Source organism: Felis catus, chromosome D4 (genome assembly GCF_018350175.1).
Source record: "Felis catus isolate Fca126 chromosome D4, F.catus_Fca126_mat1.0, whole genome shotgun sequence".
Taxonomy (NCBI): domain Eukaryota; kingdom Metazoa; phylum Chordata; class Mammalia; order Carnivora; family Felidae; genus Felis; species Felis catus.
The window spans coordinates 88459044-88486763 of NC_058380.1; the positions used below are offsets into that span (position 1 = coordinate 88459044).

The window sequence follows — 27720 nt, forward strand, 5'->3', positions numbered from 1 at the left end:
CCCATGAGATATCAGAAACCCTCTCCCCCAACCCACCTGTGTGAGAACCAAAAATATCTCCAGCTATTGTCACTGCTCCTGGCGGGCAAAGTCATCCCTAGTTGAGAGCTTTTGTGGATTACTATCTCCTATCTACTGCTTTAGATCTTAGGTGACAACAAGTTTCATCTCAGGCCCAGAAGGTTGGGCTGGGAGGGACTTAAAGTCCGCATATGGTTTCAGCTAGATGGCCTATCAGGATTGATTAGCAATGTCTGCCATGAGTGCAGGAAGGGAGTAAGAATAATGTGTGCTAGGGTTGATTAATGATGTCTGCTGCAGATCAACAGAAGGTAAAGTGGAGGTGCCTCTGGCCAGGATCCATTAGTAGAGTCTGCCGTAGACACAGGGCTCTGTCGTCTGGCTGGGCCCTCTCCTTGTCGAGCCTCACTCCATGGGCTCCTCTCCCCGTAGGTGTTCATCGAGGACGTCAGCAAGGAGTTTGTGGAGGAGTTCATCTGGCCCGCCATCCAGTCGAGCGCGCTGTACGAGGACCGCTACCTCCTGGGCACCTCTCTCGCCAGGCCCTGCATTGCCCGGAAACAAGTGGAGATCGCCCAGCGGGAGGGAGCCAAGTATGTGTCTCACGGCGCCACGGGAAAGGTGAGCCAATGGGTGGACGGTGCTGGGAAGGGCTGGGCAGAGACGGGGGGAGGTGGCAGGGAACCTGCAAAGGGGACTCGGGAAACCAGGGTGGTTGCAGGCTTCGCCCCCAGGTGAGCAGCGGACACATTCGCTGTCCACACTGCCTGTCCAGTCTGAGTAGGACGAATGGCATTCATAGGAGCGGGTACCAGGGCGTAGGCAGCTGGGTGCTGTGGGTCCGTGTGTGTCTTCTGTCTACGGGGGGAGCAGTTTGGCGGACTTGACCCTGCGGCTCAGGGCAATCACCCCTGGCCCGGGTCACAGAGCACAGGTCACCATGCAATGCGGTGGAAAGGGCTGGAAACCCCGCATTAGCAAAGCGGGGTGGATCCCACCTGGGTGGCCCCTGTGGGTCTTTGTTGGCCAGGACCGCCGCCCCACAGCACCACAGGCCTGGTGGCTCCAGCCATAGAAGTGTGTCGTATCACGATTCCAGGGCCGAGGTGTGGGCGGGGCCAGGCTCCCCCGGTGGAGGGGGGGCGGCGAGGAAGGCGTCCATCCAGGCCTCTCCGGGTTTCTATGGGGCCCTCATCTGCCCTCGGGCATGGCTCGCTCTGTGTCCAAATTCCTCCCTTTTATACCACACCAGTCCTATCAGATTAGGGCCCACCCTTCTGATCCCATCCTAACCCCATCACTTCTACAAAGACCTGTTTCCGAATAAGGTCACGTTCTCGGGTACTGAGAGCTGGGGCTTCAACCTGGCTCTTGTGGGGGACACCAGTCGACCCGTGACACACCCCCGCCTTCCGGCCCCTGCGTGGCCAGTGACTGAGGGAGGGGGCCCGGTGGGGGACAAGGCAGGAGAGCCCTCTGCACGCTGTCCCACAGGTGGCCGTGCTCAAGACACAAGATTGCAAGGCAGACAAGTCTTGGGCGATGGTGTCAGCAAGGCTGTGTGGTCACGGGCTCTCAACGTCACTGGACGCCAAGCCAGTAGCCCCCCCGGTACAGGGCTTGGCTCCCTGACAACCCCACAGTCAGCAGACCCTGCCCCTCCCCGCGACAGGGAGCTCACTACCTTCCCCGTGCGCTCGTGCTAACCTGACCCAGGCCCCGCCCCTGCCCAGGCTGGTCAGGGCAGTGGGAGGGGAGGCAGACTCTGGCTCGCTGTGACACAGGGACACTTGTAGCCTAGATTATGACAGAGCAGACGTGACTTGAGGGTGGCCTCGCAAGCCAGGGTGGCCCCGGTTCCGGTCTACAAGAGCTGATGCGTTCATTCGGGCGCTTGGGCACGAGGTCAGCAAGCTTATACGGGGGCCTGTGGAAAGGGTTGGACACAAGCCGGGTCTGGCAACAGTATTGAACTTCTGGGGCTCCTCCCGCCCTCGGGGAACCTGTGTGTCCTAGCAAGGGAGAGGAGAGTGGACAGACAGACAGACACGGTAAGGTGGCTGTAGGGGTGGGGCCTCTCGGCCGTGGGGGCAACAGGCAGGGGAGGGAGGCTGATCTCCAGAGCATGGCCCTGCAGGACGAGTGTGGGTGAGTGAGTAATGGGATACGGGAAGAGTGTGCCCGGCAGAGGGATCCGCCTGTGCCAAGGCTTGGGGGCACGGAGCGCCGAACAACAGCCCGTCTGGGAGCATCTAGACAGAACTGTCGCTGTGGGGGGCAGCAGGCTCAGGGCCGGGCCGCGGCCATGCTGAGGGGTTGGCTTCTGAGAGCACTTCATCAGGGGGCACGGGAGGGCCCCAGGCTGGGCGGGGGGTGGCCAGCGAGTCCCCCACTGGTGTGTTGGGGATGGTTCTGGACTGAGATGGTAGGAGTTCCTTCTACGGAGGAAGGGGACTGGTATCTCTCACGCAGACCTGTGACCCTAGAGCCTAGTCGTGAGCGCATGGTGAGCAGGGTGACAGAGCTGGGCTGTTTGCACAGGGCGGTAGGACAGAGTGCACGAGAACCCGGAGGTTCGGGCCGTACGGCTCTCAGAGCTGTACTGGGGGCTCCTGCAGGCAGAGGAAGGTCAGTGAGAACACATGTCCGTGCGGAATAAAGAAGTTTCGGAGCCGTAGCATCCACCCCGGATGAGCTGAGCTGAGCAGTGAGCTCCCCGTTCTACGAGGCATTTAAGCTGAGACCAGATCAGGATTCTGGAAGGGCTCCTGCCTGGAGAAGATCCCCCCAGGACTGAGGATGGGTGGCGTTCAGGGCTGGCGGAGTGAATGGTGGGTCTGGCCCTGGTATGGGAGACTCGAGGGTCCAGGGAGAGACCCTCCCTGACCCCCCCCCCCCCCCCCCCGGGGCAACTAGCCCCACAAGGCGGTGAGCAGCCACCTGCAGCCGTGCGCACCCCTCCGTTTGGCCACAAGAGGACACCAGAGGCTTGGATTTGAGGCCTTCGGGTGAGAAGGTGTGTGCAGTGCTACCCCGGGTCTGCTGTCCCTTCTGGGGGTTGATGGGCGAGGCGTACTCCTGTGCCTTAGTTTCCCCTTATCTGCAGAACCTGAGGAAGCCCCCCAAAGTCTCTGAAGACAATTTCCTAGCCCCGAGAGGTGTGAGTAGAGAGAGCCAGCCAGGAAGGCTTGGGGCCGGGTCCAGAGAAATGCCAAGTTTTTGAGGGAAGAAGGAGCCGGGACAGGGGCCGGCGGCCTGCAGTGGGCACCAGCGATCAGGAGGTGGGCTTTGCGGGCAAGCGAGGGAGGCTTGTGACCCCAGATGGAGGCACCTGGGCCCCGTGGGGTGTGGCCGGCAACCCCAAAGACAGGGGCCAGAAGGACGCTCGGCGGAGTTTTCTGAAGGGGTTCACGGTAAAGAGAGAGCTGGGGTATAAACTGCAGCCCCGCGCCCCCTTGCAGATGTAGGGGAGATCCCAGCGTGGCCAGTCCTGAGGCTGTGGCCATTTGGAACACCTAGCCGCTGGCCTCTCCCAACTGTTGGCTCCTGAGTTGCGGATGGTGGAAACTCGTTCCAGCCTCCCGGATAGATGTCACCTTCCCGCGTGTGTCCATTCACTCCTCGAATACTGATCCAGCACGGGCCCTCCTCCACGCACGGGGACGCTGGTACAGGAGGCGCTCGGGACTTAGGAGCCCTAACCCAGCAGGGGCTGGAACAGGGCGGGAGCAAGAGTTAGCCAGGGATGCGGCAGGGAAGGGCATCCCAGGCTGGAACAGCCCTTGCGAAGGCCTGGAGGCGGGAGGGAGGCAGCCGGTCGGCAGCTCGTACTGAGCTGGACCTGGGGGTCCCCCCTCCACGCCCTGCCCTGATCCCTCGCTAGCAGAGAGCTGCACAGAAGCTGGGGTGGCCCTTCCGGCACCCCCCCTCACCCCTCCAGTTTTGGAAGAAGGGCCTGGAAATATGAGCCAGACTCAGGCAGGGGTGCGGGGAGCAGGTCTGTAAATGGCGCCATCTGTATGGTTAGCCGAGGAACAGATGGGCGGACCCCCCTCCCCCTGCCCCTCCGGGCCCCGTGGGCGCTGCACCCACACTTACGCACACCTGCACGTGTATCAGCGCGTGGACACACATGGCTACACCCCCCCCCCCCGTCTCCCGCCCTCGGGGCCGCCCTGGTGCTGAGGGTCCTGGGGTTCCAGGGGGAGGAAGGACTTAGACCAACTGGAGTCTTAACCTGGGACAGAGTTTGAAGCAAGGGGGCCCGTCTGGCTTCTGCGAGGGTCTCCGACTGTGGAACAGATGGGTGTCCTCGTGTGGGTCTGGACAGGCAGACACCAGCCCGGGTGTGCCTGTCCGAGGAGGCACAAGTGGCCATTGTACTGGGGAAACGTGAAGCCACGGTGGGGGGGGCGGGGGGAATCACCAGGAGACGCAATACCGTGGGCTTCGTGGGCTTCGCAGATCTGAACCGAGCCTGCTTCTTCATCGGCTGCCTTTGCTCCGGGCGCTGTGCCCGCCACGGGTCCTTGGGCAGGCGTGCCACCTGTGCCTCGGTTTCCCCATCTGTCCGGCAGGGACGATACCGGAACCTATCTCGGCTGTAAGGATTCAACGGGTTTAAGTCCGGAGCTCAGACCGGTCGCTGGCCTGTGAGCTGTTGGGACAGAAACGTTGTCTGTCGGCTGCGCGGCCCTGGGCAAGTGGCATCACTTCTCTGAGCCTTGTCAGCAAAGCTGGGTTAACTATCCCCCTGGCCCCAGGCGGCTTTCCCCTGTGGCCGCGAGCACATAGTAGGTGCTCACTACGGGGCTTGGCTGGCGGGCGGGGAGCCGGATGGGCCTGGGAGGCATCGAAGAGGGACGGCCTCGGCCCCTCGGCTCCTGGCTCCGCAGAGAGGGGCTGCAGCCTGTATTTCCACGCCGCCTGACAACTCTCTGGAAAATAACATGTTATTCCCGCCGCTGCCTGGCTGGGCCCGTGCAGTTTTCACAGTAGGCGAAAGGCCCCTCTGTTATTTCCACAGCTTAAGTCCCCCTCTGGGCGCCGAGCTGACGGGAAGCAGGCAGGACGCCGGCAACCATTGTGTCTGCGGCCTTCTCTTCCTCCTCCCCATCGTCAGCGCCCTGGGGTGTCAGATGAGTCTTTATTTTACGCAGGCGCGGAGAGGCAGGGCAACCCTCCCAGGGAGGTGGACTCAGTGCCCTTGAACTAGTTCCTTCTCTTTGGACCTCAGTTCCCTGTCCGTTCAGAGAGGAACCGAGGAGCAAAGAGCCCTCGGGTCACCTGGTTGCACCCATTCCCTGCCCCCCGCCCCCGGCAATTTATAGATGGGGAAACTGAGGCTCAGAGAGGAGACGGGATTCCCAACTGGATGGATATGAGTCATCAAAGGACCACGGAGCCCCAGCCCTGGGCTGGATCTCTGGGTGGGGGTTAGATGGGGCCAGGTGGGGGGAAGAAGGCTGAGGTGTGGACAGCTGGGGGCTCCCTAGAGGAGGACGGGGATCTCGGCGGGGCTAGACCCCCCGCCTCACACATGTGTGCACCCCCTGAAGTGTGCACAGACGTGATGATACGTGTGCTCGCCCTACCGTGTTCCCAGACAGGTGTACCCCCGTCGGGCCACACGCCCCACACCCACACCACTCGGCTGTGTACTCGGAGTCCTGGATTCTGATCTTGACTCCACCTAAAGGGCAGGGGCCAGGGCTTCCTCTCCAGGAAGGAGGCTCATAACAGTCCCCACCTCAGAAGATCTCGGGGTTGGAGGTGGGCCTGCCCTGAGCAGCCCTCAGGCAGGTTGTCGGCCGTCACACGGTGCCATCCCTGCCCCCAGCCCCTGTCCTGTGGCTCCCAGTGATCCCCCCCCCCGCCCCGTTCCGTGTTTCAGGGAAATGACCAGGTCCGGTTTGAGCTCACCTGCTACTCACTGGCCCCTCAGATTAAGGTAAGTTGTTGTTCCTCCCCCGAAGGTGGGTGCTGGGGGCTAATGTCACCGGCGGGGGAGGGCAGGGTGTGGAGTTCTGGGAGGTTCCACAGACAGGGACAGAGTGCCCCTGAGTCTCCAGGTGGGTGGTTCCCTTCTTGCTCGGGAGAGACGCTGTGCTCACGCCAGCTGAGAGGCCACAGCACCCTCTCTGACCATTAGTCCTCCTGGAAGGTGCTGCCCAGGGGCCTGGGTAGGTCAGAGCACTGGACAGAAAAGACATAGCCGCCCTTTGGCCAGGGTCCTTGGTGCTCCCGGGTCCGGCTTCTCGGTTCCAGGCCGGAACAGTTCTGGGACCATGTTGGCCTGTTTCTAGGAGCTCATAGCACACCCAGGGTCGGGGCCACCCAGCTAAGGCTCTGGCTCTGCTCCGGCTGCCTGAGCCCTGACCCCCTGCATCCTGGATCCTTTCCTGGTTGGAAATCACCAGGATCTGGGGAATCAACCGCCCCTGCCCGTGGCCTGTCACCCAGGCATGAGAGCACACATCAGGGCTGTGTGTCGGCCACCGCTGCCTCTGTCCCCCCCCCAGGCTGGCCTGGGGCCTGGGCCTGTGTCCATCTATCTTATCTGTTCCCTTCCTCCCTCCCTCTCTCCCTTCCTTCCTCCCTCCCTCCCTCCCTCCCTCCCTCCCTTCCCTCCCTCCCTCTCTCCTTCCTTCCTTCCTTCCTTCCTTCCTTCCTTCCTTCCTTCCTTCTGTATTTACTCAGATCAGACCCTGGGCCAGGCTCCAGGCATACAATGAGTAGACAAGCCTGGGCCACAGAGCTGTAATGTGCCACCAATGGGAGCCCTATGGGTAATTTACATTTTTCTAGCAGTCGCATTAAAACAAACCGATAAAAAAACACAAGATAAAAAGCGACGGGTGACCTCATTGTAATAATATGTACTGCACGTATGTCCTGAACCCTGTGTACCCCAGTGGTGTCATTTAATCTGCCATCGATGTGAACACATTACTCGTGAGATGTTTTCCGTTCTGAGTCTTCAAGCTCCTTGTGCTTTGCGGTGGCAGCACGTCCCAGTCGGGACCGGCCACGTTTCGGGTCTCGGTGGCCACACGTGGCTCCTGGCTGCCGGACTGGGCAGGACAGGCCTAGGTCTGAGCTCCTTCGAGGTCCCTTCAGGCTAAAGCTGCAGAAGATGTCTCTCCTCCTGAGCACTGAAGGAGCCCTAAGAGGTTTCCTTCTTTGTTTATTTAAAAAAAAATTTTTTTTAATGCTTATTTTTGATAGAGAGAACGTGAGTGGGGAGGGGCAGAGAGAGAGACACACACAGAATCCAAAGCAGCCTCCAGGCTCCCAGCTGCCAGCACGGAACCTGACGTGAGGCTCGAACTCACGAGTCGCGAGATCATGACCTGAGGCGAAGTCGGACGCGCAACCGACTGAGCCACCCAGGTGTCCCTTTTTTAAAGTAGACCATCTTTCTCTGTCCCTTTAACCAGCCAGCAGCTGCTTGCTGGGTGGGAGTGACCTGGAGGTAAGCTCTAATGGTCCCCAAACACGGGGCAGCTAAGAAGCCCTCAGCAGTGGCTGCTTGCTAGCTTGTCGCAGGCCGGTGGCCATGGGGGCTTTCTCTTGACCCCCCCCCCTCCCTGGGTTCCCACAGCAGCTTGGGGGAGGAGGGCAAGGTGTCTGGTTTCTGGATCTCGGTCTGCAGAGGCCGAGCCGAGGGGCTGGGATGGGGCTGAGGGCCGGGGCCAAAGCTGAGATGAGATGACACCAGAGGGTGCCCCCCATGGCCGAGCCTGTGCCAGGGGCAGCTTGCCATCAGAGGCAGGGGCCTGGCTGGCTCCAGGGCTGGGGGGGGGGGCTCTTCTTGGGGGCCTGACCCTTACACCCCCAGGCTGATGGGGCCCCCCGCGAAATGAGCTCAGTCCCCTCAGTCAGGCTGTGACTCCTCTCCCTTCCCCACCCGGCGCAGCTCCGGCATGCAGAAGGCAGGAGGACAAGAGAAATGGGTTGAGAGCACCATGCGTTGTCTCTGAGCCCTGCAGGGCTTCTGCAGTGGTGTGGACCGCCCCCCACCCCGACCCCGGGCAGGGGTCAGGGGTTGCTAGCCCTCTGACCGGGGGTCCTAGTAGGAAACCCGAGGCCTGTCTGGTTTAAACCCTCAAGTCTCAGAGAGATGGATGCCCGGAAAGCCAGGGAACCCAGCTGGGGGCCACAGGGCCATCCTGCCGTGGAGATTGGGCCTCTAAAAAGCACGCCCCCCTCTCCAGTGTAGCAGGTCCTGTCCTCCCCGTGCCTAATGGGGTACCACTGGCCACCCCACACGGACTGTATTCTCTCCGGGGAGGATGCAGTGGGGGACTCCCCACCCAGGTGACCGTTGGAGTCTTGGGCCCCTTAACAGAGAGGCCAGCTCTGTGGCCCCAGGGCCAGAAGAAGCCAGCATCTGGGCTCTCCCACATCTGACTCCTTGTTCCCATGCCCAGGTCATCGCTCCCTGGCGGATGCCTGAGTTCTACAACCGGTTCCAGGGCCGCAATGACCTGATGGAGTATGCAAAGGTATGGCTGAGTCCCCCCCCCCCCCCCCGCCCCATCACCCCCAGCCCTGGCCCTCCGGGCATATCCCTTCCAAGGGGCTGGACCAGCAGTACAAGGCTAAGGCTGATCCTTATCCCGGGGTGGCGGGGGGGGGGGTGGCGGGGGGGGGTACTGAATCTCTGTCCCAGCTGCCTCCTCCCCTGTGACACTTGTCCCCTGGGCCGGCCCCACGGCAGGCGCTGTGGTCACTACCTGGGCTGGGCATCTCCACGGAGAGTCTCCAGTCCGCCAGGTCAGAGGGTGACAGGCACCCCGTGCCTCCCCCTCCGTGGGAGGTGTGAGTGAGGTGTTCTTTGGCCCTCCGTTACCTGGCTGCTAATGGTCCCCGGCGCTTTGCAGGGAACAGGTAGGCACGCTGAGGGGCAGTGGCAGACAAAGGCTTGTGTCGAGCCAGCCCTTTTGAAGTACAAGTTGCAATAAAACATATTAGAAGTTTTGCATCAAGATCCTTAGCCGCTCCCCAGGGCACCTTTCTTTTTAGCGACTCAATGGCAGCTCTTGACAAACAGCCTCAATCAATCAGACGTGGTGGGGGGGGGGGGGAAAGCGACTCGTTGCACACGCCAGAAAATTGCTCAGGTTTTAAATAGCAGTCACCAGGGCTGGCTGTGAGCCCTCACCGCAGCCAAGGTGCCGCGTGGTAGGGGACCCGGCGGGGACGCGGCCCTGCCCCTGCCGCCAGCATCCCATTAAGACCTGGAGGGCTTGGAGGAAAGATCTCCTGGGCCATCTGTTGTCTTATTATTAAGAGGGGAGTTTACGAGAGGAAGCCCATATGTTGCCAAACAAATTGTCAAATAGCAGAGCTATTAAGAGAACCGGGTTGACAGGGCCTCCCCCCCCCCCCCCCCCCAAGCCCTTCGTCTCCTTGATCCTGAATATGGAACACGTTTCATCTTTAAGAATAATGAATTGGAACCCCCACCCCGAACTACATTCTCACGACTGCCGTCCTGGTCCTGGTTCAAGAGAGGGCCAGGACGACCCCACGCGTGGCCCTTCGTTTCCGTTAAGCCCCACACAAAAGCGGCTCCCGGTTTTCCCAGCAAAGATGCATTTCCTTCCCAGGTTTTGGGGGAGAAGTCACTTCACTGAGCTTCTGTCCCCAGTAACCTTTGGACAGGAGAGCATGGCGGGGGGGGGGGGGGGGGTTGGGGAGGGGGGTGAGGAACAGGCGAGTCTGGGGCCCCAGGCCTTGGGTTCTCCTCCCCGCCCCGCCCCTCCACGGGCGGCCAGTATCTGCATTGAGCTCCAGTGAGTCTGAGCGCGTTCTGGGAGGGAGGCCGTGTTTCTGCACCCAGGAAATGACTAGAATCACTGAACAGCAACCAGGCTTTGTCCAAAATTCAGAGCCAGGCAGCTGATTCAGCTGAGACAAAAAATCAATGGGGCTTTGAAAACCCCTGCTTTCAAGACCCGTAAGTTACCAAGGCCAAAAGGTGGGGTGGGAGACCCGCAAACATGTGTTGCCTGCATTTTCCATCCAGCCCCCCCAAGCCATCGTCCAAGGGGGAAAACACTCAGAACCACCCGTCCTCAGCATTGTCACCCTAATTAGTTTCTTTTAAAAAGCCAGCGGACAAGCGGGGTGGGGGGGGGGGCTACAAAGCAGGGCAGTTGCTGCAATACATGTTGACGAGGGTTTTTTTTGTCTCAGTTGCAGTGAGAATTTCTTTGCGGGCGGGGTGGTGGGGGGGGAGCCTCAGGACAGAGAGGGGAGGGGAGACAAAAATCTCTTTGGAGGGGCTGCCCATCCTGCCTTCCCTCTCTCGTCTCCTTGCTCCGACCACGACCAAGGAGCCCCAGTGGGAAAGAAGGCAAAAGTGTTTCCAAACCATCCCCCCAAACGGGCTGCAGGGAACCCATCTGCTGGCTTTCTCCGCCCCCAGCCCGGGGATGCCAGCGCCCGCACAGGGTCCCGGTCCCCACAGCTGGCCCACTCTACCTGGAGGGAGCGTAAGGCCAGCACGTGCGTTTGACTCTTGGCAACCTGGCGGGGAGACAGGCGGCCCCCCAACGCTGAGCAGCCCTCTAAATGGGGTGTTCTGTTTGCCCACAAATTCTCGAGTAGGTACGGACTTACAGTAACGTTCCCCTGGTAAAGCTTGAGACAAACAACTTAGAGGGCTTTTAGCTTCATTTACCTTGAAATTTTAAGGTGGGGCTGAAGGAAACCCAGGGGCTCCCTGGAGGAGGCTGGACTCTTACAGTCGTGGGAATAAGTGTGGCTCAGGGTGGCCCGACCAGGAGAGGCAGAGTGGTGCTGGTGGGGGCTACGGGGCTGGGGCTGGCTAGGTCTAGGACCACAGAGGGCAAGGTGCCGAAAGGGGGCTTGGAGGCAAAGCGTCAGGTGTCACTGCCTTAAAGGGGCCTGGCTGGGCCCCTCAGCTGCCTCTGCCCAGTAACGCGTATGCACTAGATTCCGGCCAAATATCCACCCGGGGCGGCGTGGGGTAGCTAAGGGGGTCAGCCTCCTCCTTATTCGGAAAGGGCCTTCACAGTGAGATCACCAACAGCCTTTCAGACCCAGGGTCTCAGGTGGGATGAGATTTCTCCTTGCACGACGGATGGAACCATTTGGGAAGCAAAACACGATTGGAACCAAGAGAGGAGGATGGAGAGGGTGCGGATCGGCCCAGGATGTTCTTTGCAGGGTTGCAGAGTGATGGGTGTGGCCGTTGCTCCAGGCAGGGGGAGAGGGGTGCCTCCCAGAAAGTGCCAGGCCCGTATCGTAAACAAGTGCTGTGGGCTAGAGGCCCTTTGCTTGGGGCACAGAAAGTACCACGCGGGCACAGATGGCTTCCGCGGTGGAAGTTTGGACCCTTCCAGCCCCCTCCCCTCCCGCTCAGAGGGTCGGGGACCCATTCTAATGCTCAGAATCTTCTGGAAGGAACCTCCAAGGTCAGTATCCACTCCACGACGTCGCAGACACCATCTTGCGGTCTCTGCACGGGCGCGTCCAGCCGCAGGGCCCTCACTCTCCGTGCAGCCTGGAGGAGGGGAGGGACACTAGAGCGGGGCCCTGGCCTTGACTGCGTGGTGACCAGTGTGTCTGAAGCCTGGAAAAAAAACCAAGGCAGCTGGACCTGCCCCTCAGGCCTCCTTCACGCTGCCTCACTCCCGCCCCCGTGTCACTTCTTACCTACAGCAACACGGAATCCCCATCCCGGTCACCCCCAAGAACCCGTGGAGCATGGACGAGAACCTTATGCACATCAGGTAAGGAAGACGTCCCCCGCCTGTCCGCTGCCCCGCCCCGTGTCAGGGAGCACCTGCCTGCGCGGGGCAGATGTCACGGTGACCGCATGCGTGGACCGACCCACTTGTAGCTCATTGCACGGCCCTCTGGGGGGTAGATGGATGATAGGCACCCGGCCTCCGCGGGGGTATCCGGAAGGCTTCTCGGAGGAAGTGACATTTGACATTCAAACTTCGATGAGAACGGACTGGACCGGCCGAGGTGCACGCAGTGTTTCAAGCAGAGAGAATAGCATGTCTGAAGCGCCCCCCATCCAAGATGGGAAGCCCTGGGGCGTGCCCCCCCCAGAAGATTGAGGGAAACGTCCCAGGGTCTTTTCTACAACCTGCAGTTCCCACAGACAACTATGGTGGGCTCAGAATGTTCCAGGCGGGGCTGGCAGCGGTTGCTTTGGCAGAGAAAGAAAGGCAGGGCAGACTTGTGTTGGGCATGGTGGGGGCGGGGGGCGTCTCCCTGCCCCTCCCCACCTGATCCCCTGTCTTCCCTCCCCCCCTGCAGCTACGAGGCTGGAATCCTGGAGAACCCCAAGGTAATCCCCCCCACCCCGTTTCCTGTGAACGGGCTGATGCTGTCTGATGTGATTGTAGCCTAATTTGAAATTTCACGGGGGCCGGGTGTGGGCCTGGGGCCGAGCCCTGCCTGCGTCCAGATCCTCCCCACCGCCCCCCACCTCCCATCACCGCCTCCCCACTCCATGCTGCTGCGTTTTGAGACACCCCCCCCCCCCACTCCCTGGCTCTCTTTCTAATTGCCGCCCGAGATGAATAGGGGAAGGAAATATTTCAGGACAGCATGGAGAGAGTGTGTGATTGTAAGACAATAAAGAAGCAATTAGGCAGATGAGACACTTGTAGGAGGGCCCAGGCTGTGCCCACCAGCTCTCAGGCCGCTAGTGCTGCAGTGGGGTGGGGGGTGGTACAGATTAGAGCCCCAGGACCCATTTGTCTGCGTTTTCTGCTTCCACGCAGCCTGAGGCAGGCCGCCCTGATCCCGGGTCCCCAGCCTCCCAGGCTGGCCAGGCTGGGCCTCAGCCCTGTTTGAAGTTTAGGATTTCTCTCCCTGGGGGGTTTCCCTTTGTATCTCCCCCTGCCACCGTGGGAGATGGGGGCTGGGGCGGGGGGGGGGTGGGTGGTGAGGGATGGGGGGGACCCGGACGAAATCTATCCTGGGAAGAGAAAAATCTCTTTGTCCCTGAGGGAACGTGTCTCCATTCCCTGGCCCAGCCCCACACCAGGGCGGCTGGTTTGGGGGTGGGGTGAGCTGCTGGGTGGCTGACGTTAGGGAAGAAGTGTGCTGTGTGGGGTGGGGGGTGCTTGGGCAGCGGGGTCTGGGGGATCCAAGAAGGCCAGCTGGAGCGGGGGGTGCCCTGGTGGTGCCGGTGAGGGTCGGGGAGCTGGAGCCCCTGCCGGGAGTCCTGGGGGGGGCCCCCGGAGGGACCAGGCCTCTCCGGCATTGTGGGTGATATTGTAACAGCTCCCAGTGACCATTTCTGGGGCCAGGCCCGGGTTTAGCTTCTTCTTGGATTCCTTTCCTTGGCTCCTAGCCATAAGCCAGTCCTCATCTTACGGGAGAGGAAAGGGAGAAACCAAGGCCCAAAGTTAAGTGGCTCCCCCCACCCCACCGCCTTGCTAGGGCACCCCATCTCGGGAGCTGGCCCTCCTGCCTCCGTGGTTCCCCCATTGCCCGCCCCCACCCACACTCGGCTCTGCCCAATGTGTCACTCAAGAGAGCCCGCACCCTTGCCCCCTGGGGGCTGATGGCCCCATGGGGCTGCTGCCTGCTGGCCACAGGTTTTTCCAGTTCATGCTCTGCTGACCCCGTGACACTCAGGCCAGCCACCCCTAATTAGCCAGTCAGTCAGCGCCAAGGGGGGCGGGGGAGGCTGAGCCTGGCAGAGGCAGAGCTGTGCAGAGGCAGGCTGTGACCCCGACCCCTCTCCAAACATCCTGTGGCACTCTCACCCACCAAGGGGCGGCTGGGGGGCGCGGGGAGCAGAGCCAAGGCCAGAGGGGAAAGTGCCCCTTGGGCAGTGCTAGGGGTGCAGATGGCTGTGTGACCCTGGGCAGACCCTCCCCCTCAGGCCTCCTGTCTAACGAGGGCGGTGGATGGATGCGTAAGGGCCAAAGAGTGTCTTTGTAGGAATTCTGCCACCCGCTCAAGTTGGGAAGGCTGGGGCCTCAGGCCCAGAGCTAAGAAACCGGGCTCTGAATCCTGACTCTGCCACTTGGGGCTGTGCCGCCTCGGGCAAGTGACCCAACCTCTCTGAGCCTTTGATTCCTCATGCACACAGTGGGAGGCCCCGGCCAGCCCTTCCCTTCTGCGGCTCTTGGCCTGTCCCTAGCACAGGGCGACGACACCTCGATCTTAGAGCCGAGCTCCCCGCCCCCCCCCCCTTACACAAAGATTCTTTGGGGGATAAAGGGGCCGAGATCCTCGCAGGACCCCTCTCATCGGGCAGGGAAGGCTGGGCTGGGTATGAGTGAGAGGAAACATCATTCCCGCTGAGCAGTGTGGGGTAAGGCTGAGGACCCCACGGTCCGGCTCTCCGGGGCCTGCCCGGCTTGGTGGCAGGGGTGGGGGGGCTCCCCCAGCCTAAACCCCAGGACCCCCCCCCCCTTGCATCTCTAGATGCCCTGTGCATGGTGCCAGCCTCCACCACCCCCCCCGCCCCACCGGCAGCCCTGGCCCCCTTGGGAGGAGATGGGGAGACAGCTCAGGGGAACAGGGGGCCCCCCGCCCCCTCTCCAAAAAAAGCCCCAAGACCTGCCGAAGGGAGGGTCTGAAGGCAGATGGCGGAGCCATTTTCTGCCTCCGTGAGGGCTGATTGAAGGGCAATGAGGCAGCTAATGCGAAGAAAGATAGAAATTTACTTGCTTTAACTTCATACGGCACACAGTGAAAGAGTTCATTCAGTCGCCGGCCCGCCATATCTGATGGATGAATAAACCATTTTCAGCATCGATCATGCCTCTACATCATGGTTTAGTTCATGGGCCATTTGCTTCCAATTTCTCCTCCTCGGCCCTGTTTCATGCTTTCTTTCGGCCTCTCCCCCCACCCCACCCCCCACTCTCTCTCTTTTTTTTTCTTCACTCTCTTCCCTCCCCCCAGCCCCCCCCCCAGATGACATTGGAAGTGAGCCCTCCCGCTGGGAGGGATAAATAGATAGATGGTATTGATACTCGGCAACAAACTATTTGTCATTTGAACTGGGCTTTTAGGAGGGAGAGTAAAAAAGAAGGCAGGCGCCCAGCCACCTCGGAATGCAAAGCAAATGTCACTTGATTTCTATTTAGTTATTTTATTTAATCGGCGCTGTCAGGGTGTCGGAAGCCGGCAGGACAGCTGCATCCGACGTCCACCGCGGAGTGTGGGTCGCTGGCCGAGCGGCTCTGCCCGCCTCCTCTGTCCTCCCAAGTACAGGCCATCTCGTCCTCCGATCCCAGCTTCGCAGAGAAGCGCGGCTGGAGGTCAGGCAGCGCTGGGGTGGGGGGGTGGGGGGGTGGGAGGAAGGAGCCGTGGGTGCGGGACCGGGGACTCTCAGCGCTGGCACCCCGCTTTGAGTTCATCCTGGGCTGTGGGGAAAGGGGCTGCGGAGTCAGGGGGGACACCCAGAGGTCCAAGCCCTGCTCTCCACTTTGCCTTTTGGCCAAGGACGGTTTGTCATCGGGCCTGCCTGTGCCCAAGGAATGCGGTGGTCGGCGGGACCCAGCGGTGCCTGGGGACCCAGCGGTGCCTGGGGAGCTGGGCATTTCTCTGAAACCACGCGAAGCCTGTCCCCACCGTGCACGATGGTGGCTGTCTCTGGCCCAATCCCTCGCGCTGTTTCTCAGCCCTTTGGTTTCGAAACCAGCTGGGGAACGGCAGGGGGTGATGGGAAGAGCACTGAACAGGGAGTCTAGAGTCGACACTGGGGTGGGGGGGGGCAGGCAATATGATTGGGTCAAGCCACTTCTTCGGCCTGGGTTTTCCATCTCTGCCGTGGAGGCATCAGGTCCTGAAGGACCCTCTTCTGCCCTGAGTCTGTCTTCGAGGTCAGCTCCGGAGGCTTATTCCCACCCTACAGATGGAAACAGGTGAAGGGATACAGACGGGCCCAGGTCGTGCAGCAATCTGGAGGTGAGGGGTCCACCGCAGACCCCTGTGTGAGCTCAGAGGTGGAGCTAGAAGCCCAAGCATCCCCCTTGCCCAGGACTGAGGGGTGCCTAGGCGGGCGGGAGCCAGGATGGCTGGTCACTTGGGCATACAGCCAAGAAGCAAAGCGACCACAGGTGAGGGGGCCCAAGGCACCTCTGCCGGCCCACCTCTCCTGGACAGGCTCTTCCTGGAAGCAGACGCCACCGGGGGTCTGTTCCAGCTGCCATACCCCCCCTGCAGGGCGGGTCACAATTTGCACCCGACCTCCCTGCCATTTTCTTGGGTGATGTGCACGCCCAGTAAAAATTACAAAAACCACCCTGTGTGCTTATGGTGGAAGATGGTCAAGGGCAGGGATCGTTTCCCCATTTTGCAGGTGAGGGAAACAGGCCCAAGGAAGCAAAGCAACTTGCCCAAGCCCCCCCCCCCCCCCCCCCCCCCCCGCCCCGGGCTGGAGATCCTGACCCCTGGCTGAGGGTATTTCCCACCAGTCTAAAACCCAGCTCGTGTCTGTGGCTGGCCTCGGGGTTCCCTGTCCCAGGCAGGGTTCAGGCTTGCACAGAACCTAGTTGCAGCCATGGTCCACCCCCCCGCTCCCTGCTCAGCCTCTATTTCTTCATCTATAGATAGGATGATAGCACTTGACCTTACCAAAGGGGGCTGCTGGGAACCTGAAAGAAACTGCAGGTAGAAAGAGACCCGTGAATGTCTGCAGGGTTCTGAAAGCAAAGATTTAAGGAACTATGTGTCCCAAGGTGTCCCAGGTGGAAACTGCTAGGTCCGGGGTGCCCACAGAAGAGACTAGAGCAGTCAAGCTGAGAGGCAGGCCCCCTTCCCCTCAGTGGCAAGGATCCTGGGCCGGCGGGGAGTATGTGTGTGTGTGGGGGGGGGGGGGGGCGGGTAGCCAGGGCCTCGGGAGCCCCAGGCAGTCAACGGTCCCTCTGCCGCTGGATCAAGACGAGAGGCCCATTTTCCAACACGCCCAAGGAAAAATATACATAAAGGTTGATGTGCTTTCAAATGGGTTTTTGCTTTACTCTTCTCTTTTCTCCCTGTGAGTATTAACCTCGGGGACCCCGGGGACGGCTCGGCCTGCCGGAGCACCTGCTGGGGTCACGCGTAGTCATTAGCTTTGCGGTCAGTGCAGAATAAACCCCAATTCCCGGCGCCTGCGAGAGCGAGCGCCCGCTCCCGGGAAGCCCGCTGCCACCCGCCCGCCCGCCTCGCTCCTCCAAAGTCACACTTTTCTTGCCTGACTTGTTCCTCTGCTGCTATTCTATTCTATTCTACCTCCAGCTGTGGGGGCGTCGAAGAAAAAGATGAGATCAAGTTGAGGGGAAAAATTGTCTGATTTCTTGAGCCCTTTGTTTCCCAGGCCCCTGGCAAGTGGGGGGGGGGTGCAGGGGGGAGGCCGGCTCCTGGCTGGGGGGCTGGGAGGACCATGGGTCCGTGCCAGGCGGTGGCAGGGGCCGTAGCCCCCTAGTTCCGGAGAAGGGGTGCAGATCTCTGCGGGAGGTGGGTGCGGGGACTGGCAGGGCACAGCTTGGCTCTGGGCACCCCGGCCTCCAACCTCTTTCTGTCTTTTATCAGAACCAAGCGCCTCCAGGCCTCTACACAAAGACCCAGGACCCCACCAAAGCCCCCAACAGCCCTGACATCCTTGAGATCGAGTTCAAGAAAGGTAGGTGCCCGCCTGTTGGGACCCGAGGGGGCGGGCTCTCGGGGCCCTGGGGTCCTGGCTCCTTTCCCCTGTGCCCAGGCCTGGGCATGAGCCCTCTCCATCCCTCCTGTGTTCCCGGAAGCCAGAATTCAGGTTTCCCAGCCCCCGCTTCCCCAGATGGCGTGGTCCACGGAAGCCCCCCAGGCTTCAGAGAAAAGCACCCTCAGTGGCCCATCACATGGGCTCACGGGCACCAGCTCTGACGTGACAGCATTCCAGTCCCCAGGCAGTCATTTGCCAGCTGCTTTGGGACTCGGGGCAGTCATTCAGCTATCCTGGGCCTCAGTGTCCCCTTCTGTAACCTGGTGACAAAAGCATCCGCCGCCCGGCATCTTCATGGCATGGAATGAGGTCTGAAAGGGGCGTGTCTGCTACAGGGTTCCGGCACCAAGGAGGTGCTCAGTAAATGGCGGGTCTTAGAGAGCCAGCCTCGGGGGGCCCCTCTGACCCCACAGCGAAAGCCGCAGCTAGCCCTAGGCTCGATGCCGTCCACACCCCCTAGCCCAGACTCAAAGCTGCCACCACTCTTGTTCGCTTTGGCCCTGGGTGGGTGTCCTGATCTCCCTAGCTTCACTGCTAGCAGCAAGACGTGTTTGCTGGCCCGGCCTGAGTGCCCAGTCTCGAGCCTGGCACCAGGCACACCTCTTGCCATAGAGGACAGACGGGAAGGCAAGGTGAGCCTGGTAATGAGGAGGGCGGGACCAGGCTCAGAGTGAGGGCTCAGGGCACCCAAGGAGAGGACCTGCCCAGGTAGCTGTAGAAATCGGGGAGGCTTCCTGGAGGTGGTGCTAGGCAGGAGCTAGAGGATCCAGCAAGGGGTGGGGGGGGGGGGCATCCTGAGTCTGGACAAGGAGGCTGGACAGTCCATCCACAAGGCCACTCCCTGGGCTAGAACAGAGCGGAGGGAGAGGGACATGGTCCCTCCCAGGGCACCTCAGAGACCTAGGATGGGGAAGGGGAGGTGGGGGTTCAGATCTGTGCCTCACTCATGCTGGTGTGACCTTGACAGCCAACTTCACCCCTCTGGGCCTCGGGCTCACTTTCTTATAAAACAGGCCATGGAAATGATGCTCGTAGGTGCTGAGTATGGTGTGTGGAGCGAGACAGTGGGAAATAGAGGCTGTTAGTACGCGGATCATCCGCCTCTCCTGGCCTTTCCCAGGAACCTGGCCAAGCCAGCGGGCGTCTTCATTGACCCCCCGCATCCATTCAAACGCTTGAATTTCATGCCACTTGGGAACCAAAGGGCCCATGGTGTGACGCCCCCGCAGGTAGATGAAGCCCTAAGTGCCCATTCTGTCTGACCCAGGTCTGGTCCGCAGGCATGGGGCATCTCCGGGCACCATCTCGAAGAAGGTGGCAGGAGGGGACCCAGGCAACACCTCCGGCAGGTTCCGCCGGGGAGCCTGGGAGAGGGTGAGAGGCGGGCAGGCGGCAGCGGGGTCCCGGACACAAGGCTCTGGCAGCCTTTCTTCCAGAAATAGGGCAGCCCCAAGGGCTGAGCTGGAGAAGAAACGTGATCCATTTTAATGATTGGGGGAACCGTCTGGAAAAAAAAAAAAAGCAAAAACAAAAAAACAGACGGGAGGAGCCGTCCCCGACTACTCCCATTCACTCTCTAGTTAATTTATTTGAAGTTTTAATCTAATTATTAACTATTTTTAAAGGCTAAGAGGCTTTCTCCGGCAGCAGCATCGACAATGTTAGCTCCTCTCTGGGGCAGGCCCCCATCCAAGGCCCCTGCGAAGGCCATAATAGGACCGGGAGGGAGAGAAAGGGAGAGGGGAGAGGCGGGCAGCGGCGAGAGGGGCTTAAGGTTCATTATTGGGCAGACTTACATTTAATAGCAATTTACAACCAAGTTATAAAACCCCTGGAAATGGGGGTGAAGAATGGCGAGGTGACAGCGCCTTGAGGGAAGCCCCTGCAAGCGGCGCCCGGCTAATAAAGACTGGAAAGCCGCTATAGAGGCTGATTGGCCCCCGGTCGCTGGCTACATGGTAATGAGCCGGGCAGATGGGTGGGGGATTATCCGCCAACTTTGAACAGCTTTTCTTTGTCACTGTTACAGCTCTCTTGTTAGCCCCCTGATACATTCATTGCTCATTTCACACCGCTCCAGAAAAGTGCCCCCTTGCTATTCAAAGTCAACCCTGAACCCACCCACTGCCCCCCTTGACTCGGCCCTGCCCTCCCCTCCCCAAGCAGCGGCCACCTCCCTCCTGCCTTCCTGCTACCCCAGCCCCGACTTCTCAGAATTCGCGGACCCCTCCCGACACCTCGCCTGCTGGAGCGGGCACCCCTTTACCCCGGCGATCGGATGGCTGTGGCTGTGGAGGTCTGGGGTGCGGGGTCCGGGGGGTCCACCTGGCAGACGTGGCAGGGGGCTGTGAGTGTGTGTGTGTGTGTGTGTGTGTGTGTGCGTGCGCATGTGCGTGCATGAGCCCGAGCCCCTCCGCATCTCGGCCAGGCGGCCTGGGTAGCTGGTGGGACAGAAGGTGCCCGGGCGTAAGACAATGGTGGAGCGTGAAATTCAATTAGTTCAGGGCTGGTTCCAATTTCACAGCCCCTAAATGCAAAAGGGACAGAGAGAATGGGAAGGGTGGGGGGCGCGTTTTTATTGCATTTTCCCTTTCATTCTGGGGGGCGTTCTCGCCCCGTCTCTCCCTCCAGCAGGCCCCAACCTGCACAGGGCTTTTCAAGGAGTCATTTGGAGTCTATATCTGTCACATCCATTTAAGGCGTTGCGGGTGGAGGGAGAGGGCGGGGTGCCAGGCACAGGCTCCTCCGAGCTCCGGCCCCGCAGGCCCACCGCCCTCTCCTCCTGCCCTAGGGGTCCCCGTGAAGGTGACCAACGTCAAAGACGGCACCACCCACCGCACGTCCCTGGAGCTCTTCATGTACCTGAATGAAGTCGCGTGAGTGCCCGCAGCCTTTCCCGGCCTCCTGGGAGACCACCATCTCGGGCAAGCCCTGGCACAGGCCACTGTGGCTGACGGTCACGGCCTGGGGCTTCGGGGCCAAGGGGGATGCGCCTGGGTCCTGCCGGCGGCCGTTGGCACAGCCCGTAGGCAGGGGGTCTCCTGGTTTGAGCTTCTGAGCCCTCCGTCCGACCCGAGACCGGGACAGAAGGAAAGATGAGCAGGGGGTAGGGCTGGTGCCAAGCAAGGCCTCAGGACGGAGGTAACAAGTGGCAAACTCAACTGCGTGACCCGGGCGATCCTTTCCACCCTCGGGGTCTCAGTTTCCCCACCTGTGCAATGGGCGGTTGAAGCAGGTGACTTGGCTCAGATGTCCCTTGAGTCTTGGATCCTGCGATGGTGCCGGGCACCTCCCCCCCCATGTGGCTCTGTGGCTCTGGCGCCCCGCAGCTGAGAGCCCAGCCAAGAGGGCGGCCTCCGACTCGCATCCTCGCGACGGCATCTGGTTTTCAAGAACCCGCTCTCCCCACAGGGGCAAGCACGGCGTGGGCCGCATCGACATCGTGGAGAACCGCTTCATCGGGATGAAGTCCCGAGGTGAGTCTGCTCTCCGCCCTCGGGGGCATGTCTCAGCTCCCAGAGACTCCAGAAGCCCCCCCATATCGCCATCCCATCGGGGCGTCGGGGCAGGTTCCTTCCCCCCCGCCAGACTCCGTTTCTCCCCTGTGAAGCGGGGATAGCGGGCCGTGTGTCCCTGACTCCCAAGGGCATCGTGAGAGGCACTGTCCCAAGAGTGAGGAGGAAGCTGGGGGTCCAGGAGGGGCTCAGAGGCGAGGGGAGGCCAGGGACGGGCCTGGAAGCCAGGCTCTCCTGTGCCCTGGGTGGGTCGGCCAGGTCTGGAGGCAGACCATGCAGGGCCGATTTCACAGTCATTAAGGCTTCTTTGAGGAGGCCGCCAGCCCAGCAGGGCAGGAATCCTGCCAGGGGTGGGCGCTATGGGCTGCGCTGCTGGTCACGAGAGGGGGGCCTGCGCCTGGGTTTGGGGCAGCTGACTCCTCGGCTAGGCGGCCCGTAGCTGCCTTTGGCTGGCCCAGGAGTGGAGAGAGGTTGGTCCCAACCAAACGGGTGCCTGTATCTTCTCTTTAGTAAGCAGAGCCCTGTGGCTTTCCGGCCATCGCTCACAGGGGCGTCAGACCGATCAGTCCCCAGGCCACACCCTCCCCTCCGGGACTCAGTTTCCCCATGCAAGGGGATCTCAAATCCCCGCAGGTCTGGGTCTGTCAGCATATGATATAAAGCAATGCTGCCTCCTTAGGGAACTTTAAGAGGGAGAGGGAAATCTTGCAGCAGTGAAAGCCCCCAAATCGAGCCCCTGATTTTTTAAATACTGGTGGTGAGCTCGGGGGGGGGGGGGGTCCCCTGTTTTGACAGATGTTCAGCTTGCTTTGCTTAGGTTCGATTTATTTTATGTTATTTTTTATTAAAAACATTTTTTTTTTAATCTTTGTTTTTGAGAGACAGAGTGTGAGCAGGGGAGGGGCAGAGAGAGAGGGGGACACAGAATGTGAAGCAGGCTCCAGGCTCCGAGCTGTCAGCGCGACCCCGACGCGGGGCTCGAACTCACGAATGGTGAGATCATGCCCTGAGCCGAAGTCGGACGCTCAACCGACTGAGCCACGCAGGCGCCCCGTATTTGATGTTATTTTTGAAAGTTCATTTACTTATTTGGAGAGAGGGAGCACGAGCAAGAACACGCGTGCGAGATGAGAGGGGCAGACAGAGGGGGAGAGAGAGAAAATCCCAAGCAGGCCCCACACTGCTATCGCAGGGGGGGACGTGGGGCTCGAACCCACAAGCCGTGAGATCATGCATGCCCTGAGCAGAAACCAAGAGTCAGATGCCTAACCGACTGAGTCACCCAGGCGCCCCTTCTTCGGGCCAATTTAAAAAGATAACACAAGCCAAAGGCAGCCAGGCCAAGGGATAGTCACGGCGCTTTGTCCTTTAGGACATTTTTACGAAGATTCTCAGATGCAGAGAGTTGATGGCCAGATTTCAGCTGTCAGAACAGCGTGCTGGGCCGGGAGGCAGGGCGTGGGAGCTGTCACTCAGGCTCGCCCAGGCTTGCCCGGTGACCTCTGACTTGTCAGCTCGGGGCCCCGGTTGGCCCACGTGTGCCGTGGTAGGCACGGGGGTGGAGGTCGGATCTTTTTGCCTATGACCTGTTTGGATGTGTCTCCAAAGGTGCGGGGAGGAGGGAGGCAAAGTGACTGCTTAGCCTCTTTCCCATGATTTTTTTTTTTTTGTCCCCTCCTGGACACAGCTACTATCTTCCAGAAGCAACCTAATTGAAACTCTCAGGGAAGGCCTTGTCAGAACAATATTGCTAATTAGCTGCTACCTTTTATCCTCCCTTACCTTTGTCTCTTACCTGTATTACCGTCTAATTAAACGTCCCTTTGTCTCCGTCTGCCCTTGGGAGACAGCACAATGTAAAATCGTGCGAGGCAGATCTAGGCGGACCTTGGGGAGCCACAGATCCGCAACTTTCATTTGACAGAAGGGGAAACCAAGGCCAGGACGGATGCCCAGACCCAGAGAGGCGTGGGGCTGAGGCCAAGAGCTGAAACTTGGGGGTGGGGCACACCCAGGTTCCGGCCGTGTTGCACAGTGGGATCAGGTGCCCCACAAATGACAGCAGTCACAGAGGCATGCTGGAAGGTCAAGGGTGGCCTGTGCCCTCGGGGAGCTCAGTGTGGCTCAGAGGCATCCTCTATGGCACCTGCCGTCATGACCTTCCCGAGCCATCGTTCGTGGATTGTGGACGTGTCTCGGTGCTTTGGAGAGTGACACCAACCGACCGGGACTGGCACTTGTGGTGAAAACGAATCACCTTCCGGGTAGGGACTGGCCTGAGGTCACTCTGTGGAATGGCATCCCGCAAAGTAGGGACAGTCGAGTAAACTTGAAGGGGGTAGTAATGAAGGCCTGGACGGGGCTATGCTGAAATGATACCCTGGAGACAGTGGCAGGAGAATGGACTTCAGCGGGTAGACGTGGAAGAGAGAGGGTGGAGTGGAACATTCTGGGGGGATTAGCGAAGAAGTTAGGGGGCACCCCAGGTGGCCTGTTAGGTCTGAGGGGGAGCTGAGCCCCTGGAACCTGACGGAGGCACATTGGAGGGCTGGGCTTCGATAGAAGATGTGAGTCCCTGTCTCAGCTCCATCACCACTGGGAAAGTGACTTAGCCTCTCCGGGTACTCTGCGTGTACCTGTGGGGAGCCGTCCCTAAAGGCACAGAATTGAGCCCGAGAGCTGTAGAGCCTTTGGAGCAGACAGTCGACATTCGGCTCCCAAGAACTTGCTGTGTGACCTTAGCAACTGGCTTTCCCTCTCTGTGGCCCCAGCTGTCGAAGGTGGGGCCGGCCTGGGTGATCTTACCCCCTGGAAGTTGTAATTTGCCTGTTTTCTTACTTGGATCAGAGCGGGTGAGAGGAGACAGCTGCTTCGCGATTTCTCGGGCGGTGTCCTGTTTGTACGTCTCCACTCTGAGTAATTCGTCGGGAGGATGAACGAGCAGGGGGGGAGTAAATGAGGGTGCTGGGGATGTCCACACGACAAGGTCTTTATTAAGTCTACCGTAATGGGAGAAGCTGTTAATTGTCAACGATATTGAGGGCAGAACAGGAAGACGCTATTGTCCGTCGCTCCGTGTACAAGGGGAAAATGTCGTTTGTATTGATTTTACCAAGCTCATAATTGAAATTCGTTAAAGGGCTTGGTTTCTTTTTTGGGGGGTGGGGGGGGTGGGAGTTGGGTAGGGAGCTGGGCAGTGCCACTGCCCTGAGCCTGGGGTGGTCGTGGGGTCAGAGGGGCAGGGGGCTGGGGAGGCTGCAGACGGAAGTGCTTTTGCTGTATTGTGGCGGTTCACGTTGTCATTATCACATTATCTTTTTAACTCTGGAGGGGGGCTAATTAAGTGAAGTAAATGAAATCAGTGGGGAGGAGAAGGGGGGCAGGGCAGGCAGGAGGGGAGCAGGGAAGGCGCCAGCTCCTGTCCTTCCGCTCACCTTCTTCTCCAACCACCTCGGCTCCCTTCTTCGCTCCCAGCCCTGTCCCTCCCCGGCTCACTTCTGCCTGCTGCTGCCTCTTCGCCCTGCCGACTCCCTCCCTCTCCTCCTCATTGCCTGCTTCTCCTCTTCCCTCCCCTGTCCCTCTCTCCTCCACCCTTTCCATCTCTCTCCCACTCTCCCCTCCTGTCTCACTTCCTCCCGATGATTCCTCCACTTTCTGGCTAAGAAAAACCAAGGGCTGCCCGCCCACTTACCCACCTGCCTGCCCACCTGTCCGGGCCTCCCAGAGGCTCTGCTCAGATGGAATGTTCCAGATGGAGAGGAGAGAGAGAGAGAGAGAGAGAGAGAGAGAGAGAGAGAGAGAGAGAGTTATGCAACAAAGATGTCTGTACCCTCAGAGGCCCACACTGCTCACCAGGCTGGGGTTCGCAGGGCACCAGGAGCACAGAGGACGGCTGGAGACCCACCATGATTTGCCTCCCCATTACCATGGCAACCGCTTCCATCCTTGGCCCTGGTACCTAAGAGGGGAGCCCTTGGGCTCCAGCCAGCCTCCCTTCCCCGGGTCTTTGCAAATCTCTCCCTCTGGATCCTGCTTTCCCAAAGCAGACCACCTCTGGTCCAGGCGCCCTCACCCCTATCCCCACCCGCTGCCCCGGACCCCAGCTCACTGGTGGATCTCACTCAGTTCTGCCAAGCTGTGCGGGTCCGGTTAACCTGGCAGCCTCGGGAACAGAGAAGCAGCGGCAGGAGTGTTTTGGTCCCCACCACTTCCTCCTCGGTCCACTCTCGCTCCCACCCCCCCCCACCCCCGCCAGCCTCCCCTAGATCCCTGCCCTTTTCCCCATCCCCCCCCCCCGCCCCAGCAGTAATTACGGTGTGATTGAGGCTGCTCCGCAGAGAGCCGTTGACACCCCTGTCTTTTTCCTGTAAACACGGGGAGATGAAAATAGACACTTGGATCCGCTGTGCATGTCACTGCGAAGATGTCTGTTGTCTCTTCCACCGCGACAGCGACTCACCTGTCATTTCCTCCTCCTTTTTCGCGCAGTGGTTTGTATGCCGACTGTCAAAAGCCCCAAATCCATAGTCTTTTAGCATCAGGTTTCTGTCACTGTTTGTTTTTTTTTTTTTGAAGTCATTTTTTTTTTTCCAGAAGGAATACACAGAAATCATCTGTACCCCCCTACCCCTGTGGAGAGGAGAGGGGAGATCTTTCAAACGCTCTCTCTCTCCCTATCACACACCATACACGCACACACACACACACGCACACGCACACGCGCACACACGACAGCAGCGACCTGAAAACAGCTTTTTGATCAGTCACGGTTAACTTTAACACCTAAGAAAGGGAGCAGGAATATTAATTGTGCTGCTGCGCGTCAGGGGCCATGGCTTTTCTTCTTGCCCGGATGCTTCCCGCAGCCGTCGGGCACGTTCTTTGCTCCTTTCCTGGGAAACAGCTATCCTGGGCCAGCAGCAGGTGGCCCTGGGGCAGGTCACAGGTCTTCCTGGCTGGGCAGTCTAGGTGTCCTCCTCGCATCGCACGTGACTGCTGTTCAGGTGATACTGTGGGGTCAGCCCCCCGCCGTGTTCTAGAGACAAAGCCAGCAGGGTGCGCACCCGCGATGGATGTGGGTGTGCCTGGGCGCTCACCTTCCAGGCAGGCCTCCCGTGAAAGTTGGAAGGAGGAGCAGTTTGCTTGGGGCTCAGAGAGGCGAGTGACGTGGGCCAAGGTCACACGGCAAAGCTGAGCTGGGAGCTCTGCGAAGATATCCTGTCCGTGGGACTTCTGGTCCCCAGCCTCAGCCCTTTGCAAATACGGCTTGGACTGCGCCCCATGCCTGGCCCAGCCAGACAGAAAAGCAAGGAGGAGTCAGGTTCCCCGGGAGCCGGAAAGGAAGAGGGCTCCAGGGCTCTAGCTATTGGCCCGCCCCGGCTGGCACTATGGAGACTGACCGTGCCAATATACGGAGAGGCTTTGAAAGTATCTGGGTTCTTCCAAGACGTGGCAAAACTGATCATTAGAAGGCCTGTTTGCAATTCAATAAATACCGAGTTCTTAGCTTGTGCCTGAGACGGACGAAAGGCCAGTAAAAGCCTCTGTCGGTATCTTGCTTTAGGTGGCTCTTGGAAAATTACTATGTTCCCGATGCTAAAGTTTCTAGGAGAGTTGAAAACCTGCCACTTGAGTATTGTGCTCATCTCTGCCATTCCGGAGGCCGACTTTGTTGATTTATTTATTTTGTTGATTTATTTATTTTGAGAGGGGGGAGGGGCAGAGAGAGAGTCCCAAGCAGGCTCCACGCTCATCGAGGAGCCCGATGTGGGATGGGACTTGATTCCATGACCATGAGATCACGACCTGAGCCGAAATTAAGAGCTGGGACCCTTAGCCGACCGAGCCACACGGGTGCCCCCGGAGGCAGGCATTTCTCAGTGTTCCCAACATGTCTGTCTTCGTAAACAGACGGCTGAACCTGTCGGGTCTTTCTCCGTGGCCCCGGGGGCCACTGGGAGCCACGCGTGTGTGGTACCTTACTGCCCCAACTTCTGTGCTAAGCTCTCGTAGGTTTTCTGTGGCTCCCCGTTCTCATGCTCTTGGCTTTTCTCAGCCATCCGTCCGCCACCAGCCTTTCTACCCTTTCTGGCTGGGGGCTGGGGGCCGCTCCGAGCCCATTTGAACCGCGTTTGCCAAAAGCTCGGTGAGGGTCTGAACAACTCTCCAGGGCTTGGGGCCGGTGCGTGAACTTGGGATGGTGGGGTCTTCCTGCTGGGGAGGCCGTTTCCCCTGCCCCCCTGAAAGGTCACAGTTGGAGCAGGACAGTAGACCTTGCCCTGAGGGCCACACAAGTGGAATGGGACAGGCTCCTTCGTGGCACACTGTGATCATATCAGCACCTGGCCTCTAGGTGGGGCTTTGACATGGATGTGCCCACCCCCCCCAAGACCAGGATATCAGAGGTTTGCAGATGAGAGACTCACCACCCGCCCCACACACACCCCAGAGAGGCTTTTTTTTCTACTGGGGAACACCTCG

The 27720-nt window shown here is 60.0% G+C and overlaps 1 protein-coding gene across 2 annotated transcripts in view; it reads left to right on the plus strand.

Moving 5' to 3' along the window:
• Positions 1-27720, plus strand: part of ASS1 (argininosuccinate synthase 1) — a 53440-nt gene that overhangs the window by 12767 nt on the left and 12953 nt on the right. For both annotated transcript variants that reach the window (XM_045042828.1, XM_011288374.3), the window contains exons 5-12: positions 454-642; positions 5915-5971; positions 8454-8528; positions 11716-11786; positions 12325-12355; positions 17554-17644; positions 20517-20601; positions 21137-21201. In XM_045042828.1, coding sequence (XP_044898763.1) covers positions 454-642; positions 5915-5971; positions 8454-8528; positions 11716-11786; positions 12325-12355; positions 17554-17644; positions 20517-20601; positions 21137-21201 — 664 coding nt within the window. The remainder of the gene's footprint in view (positions 1-453; positions 643-5914; positions 5972-8453; positions 8529-11715; positions 11787-12324; positions 12356-17553; positions 17645-20516; positions 20602-21136; positions 21202-27720) is intronic.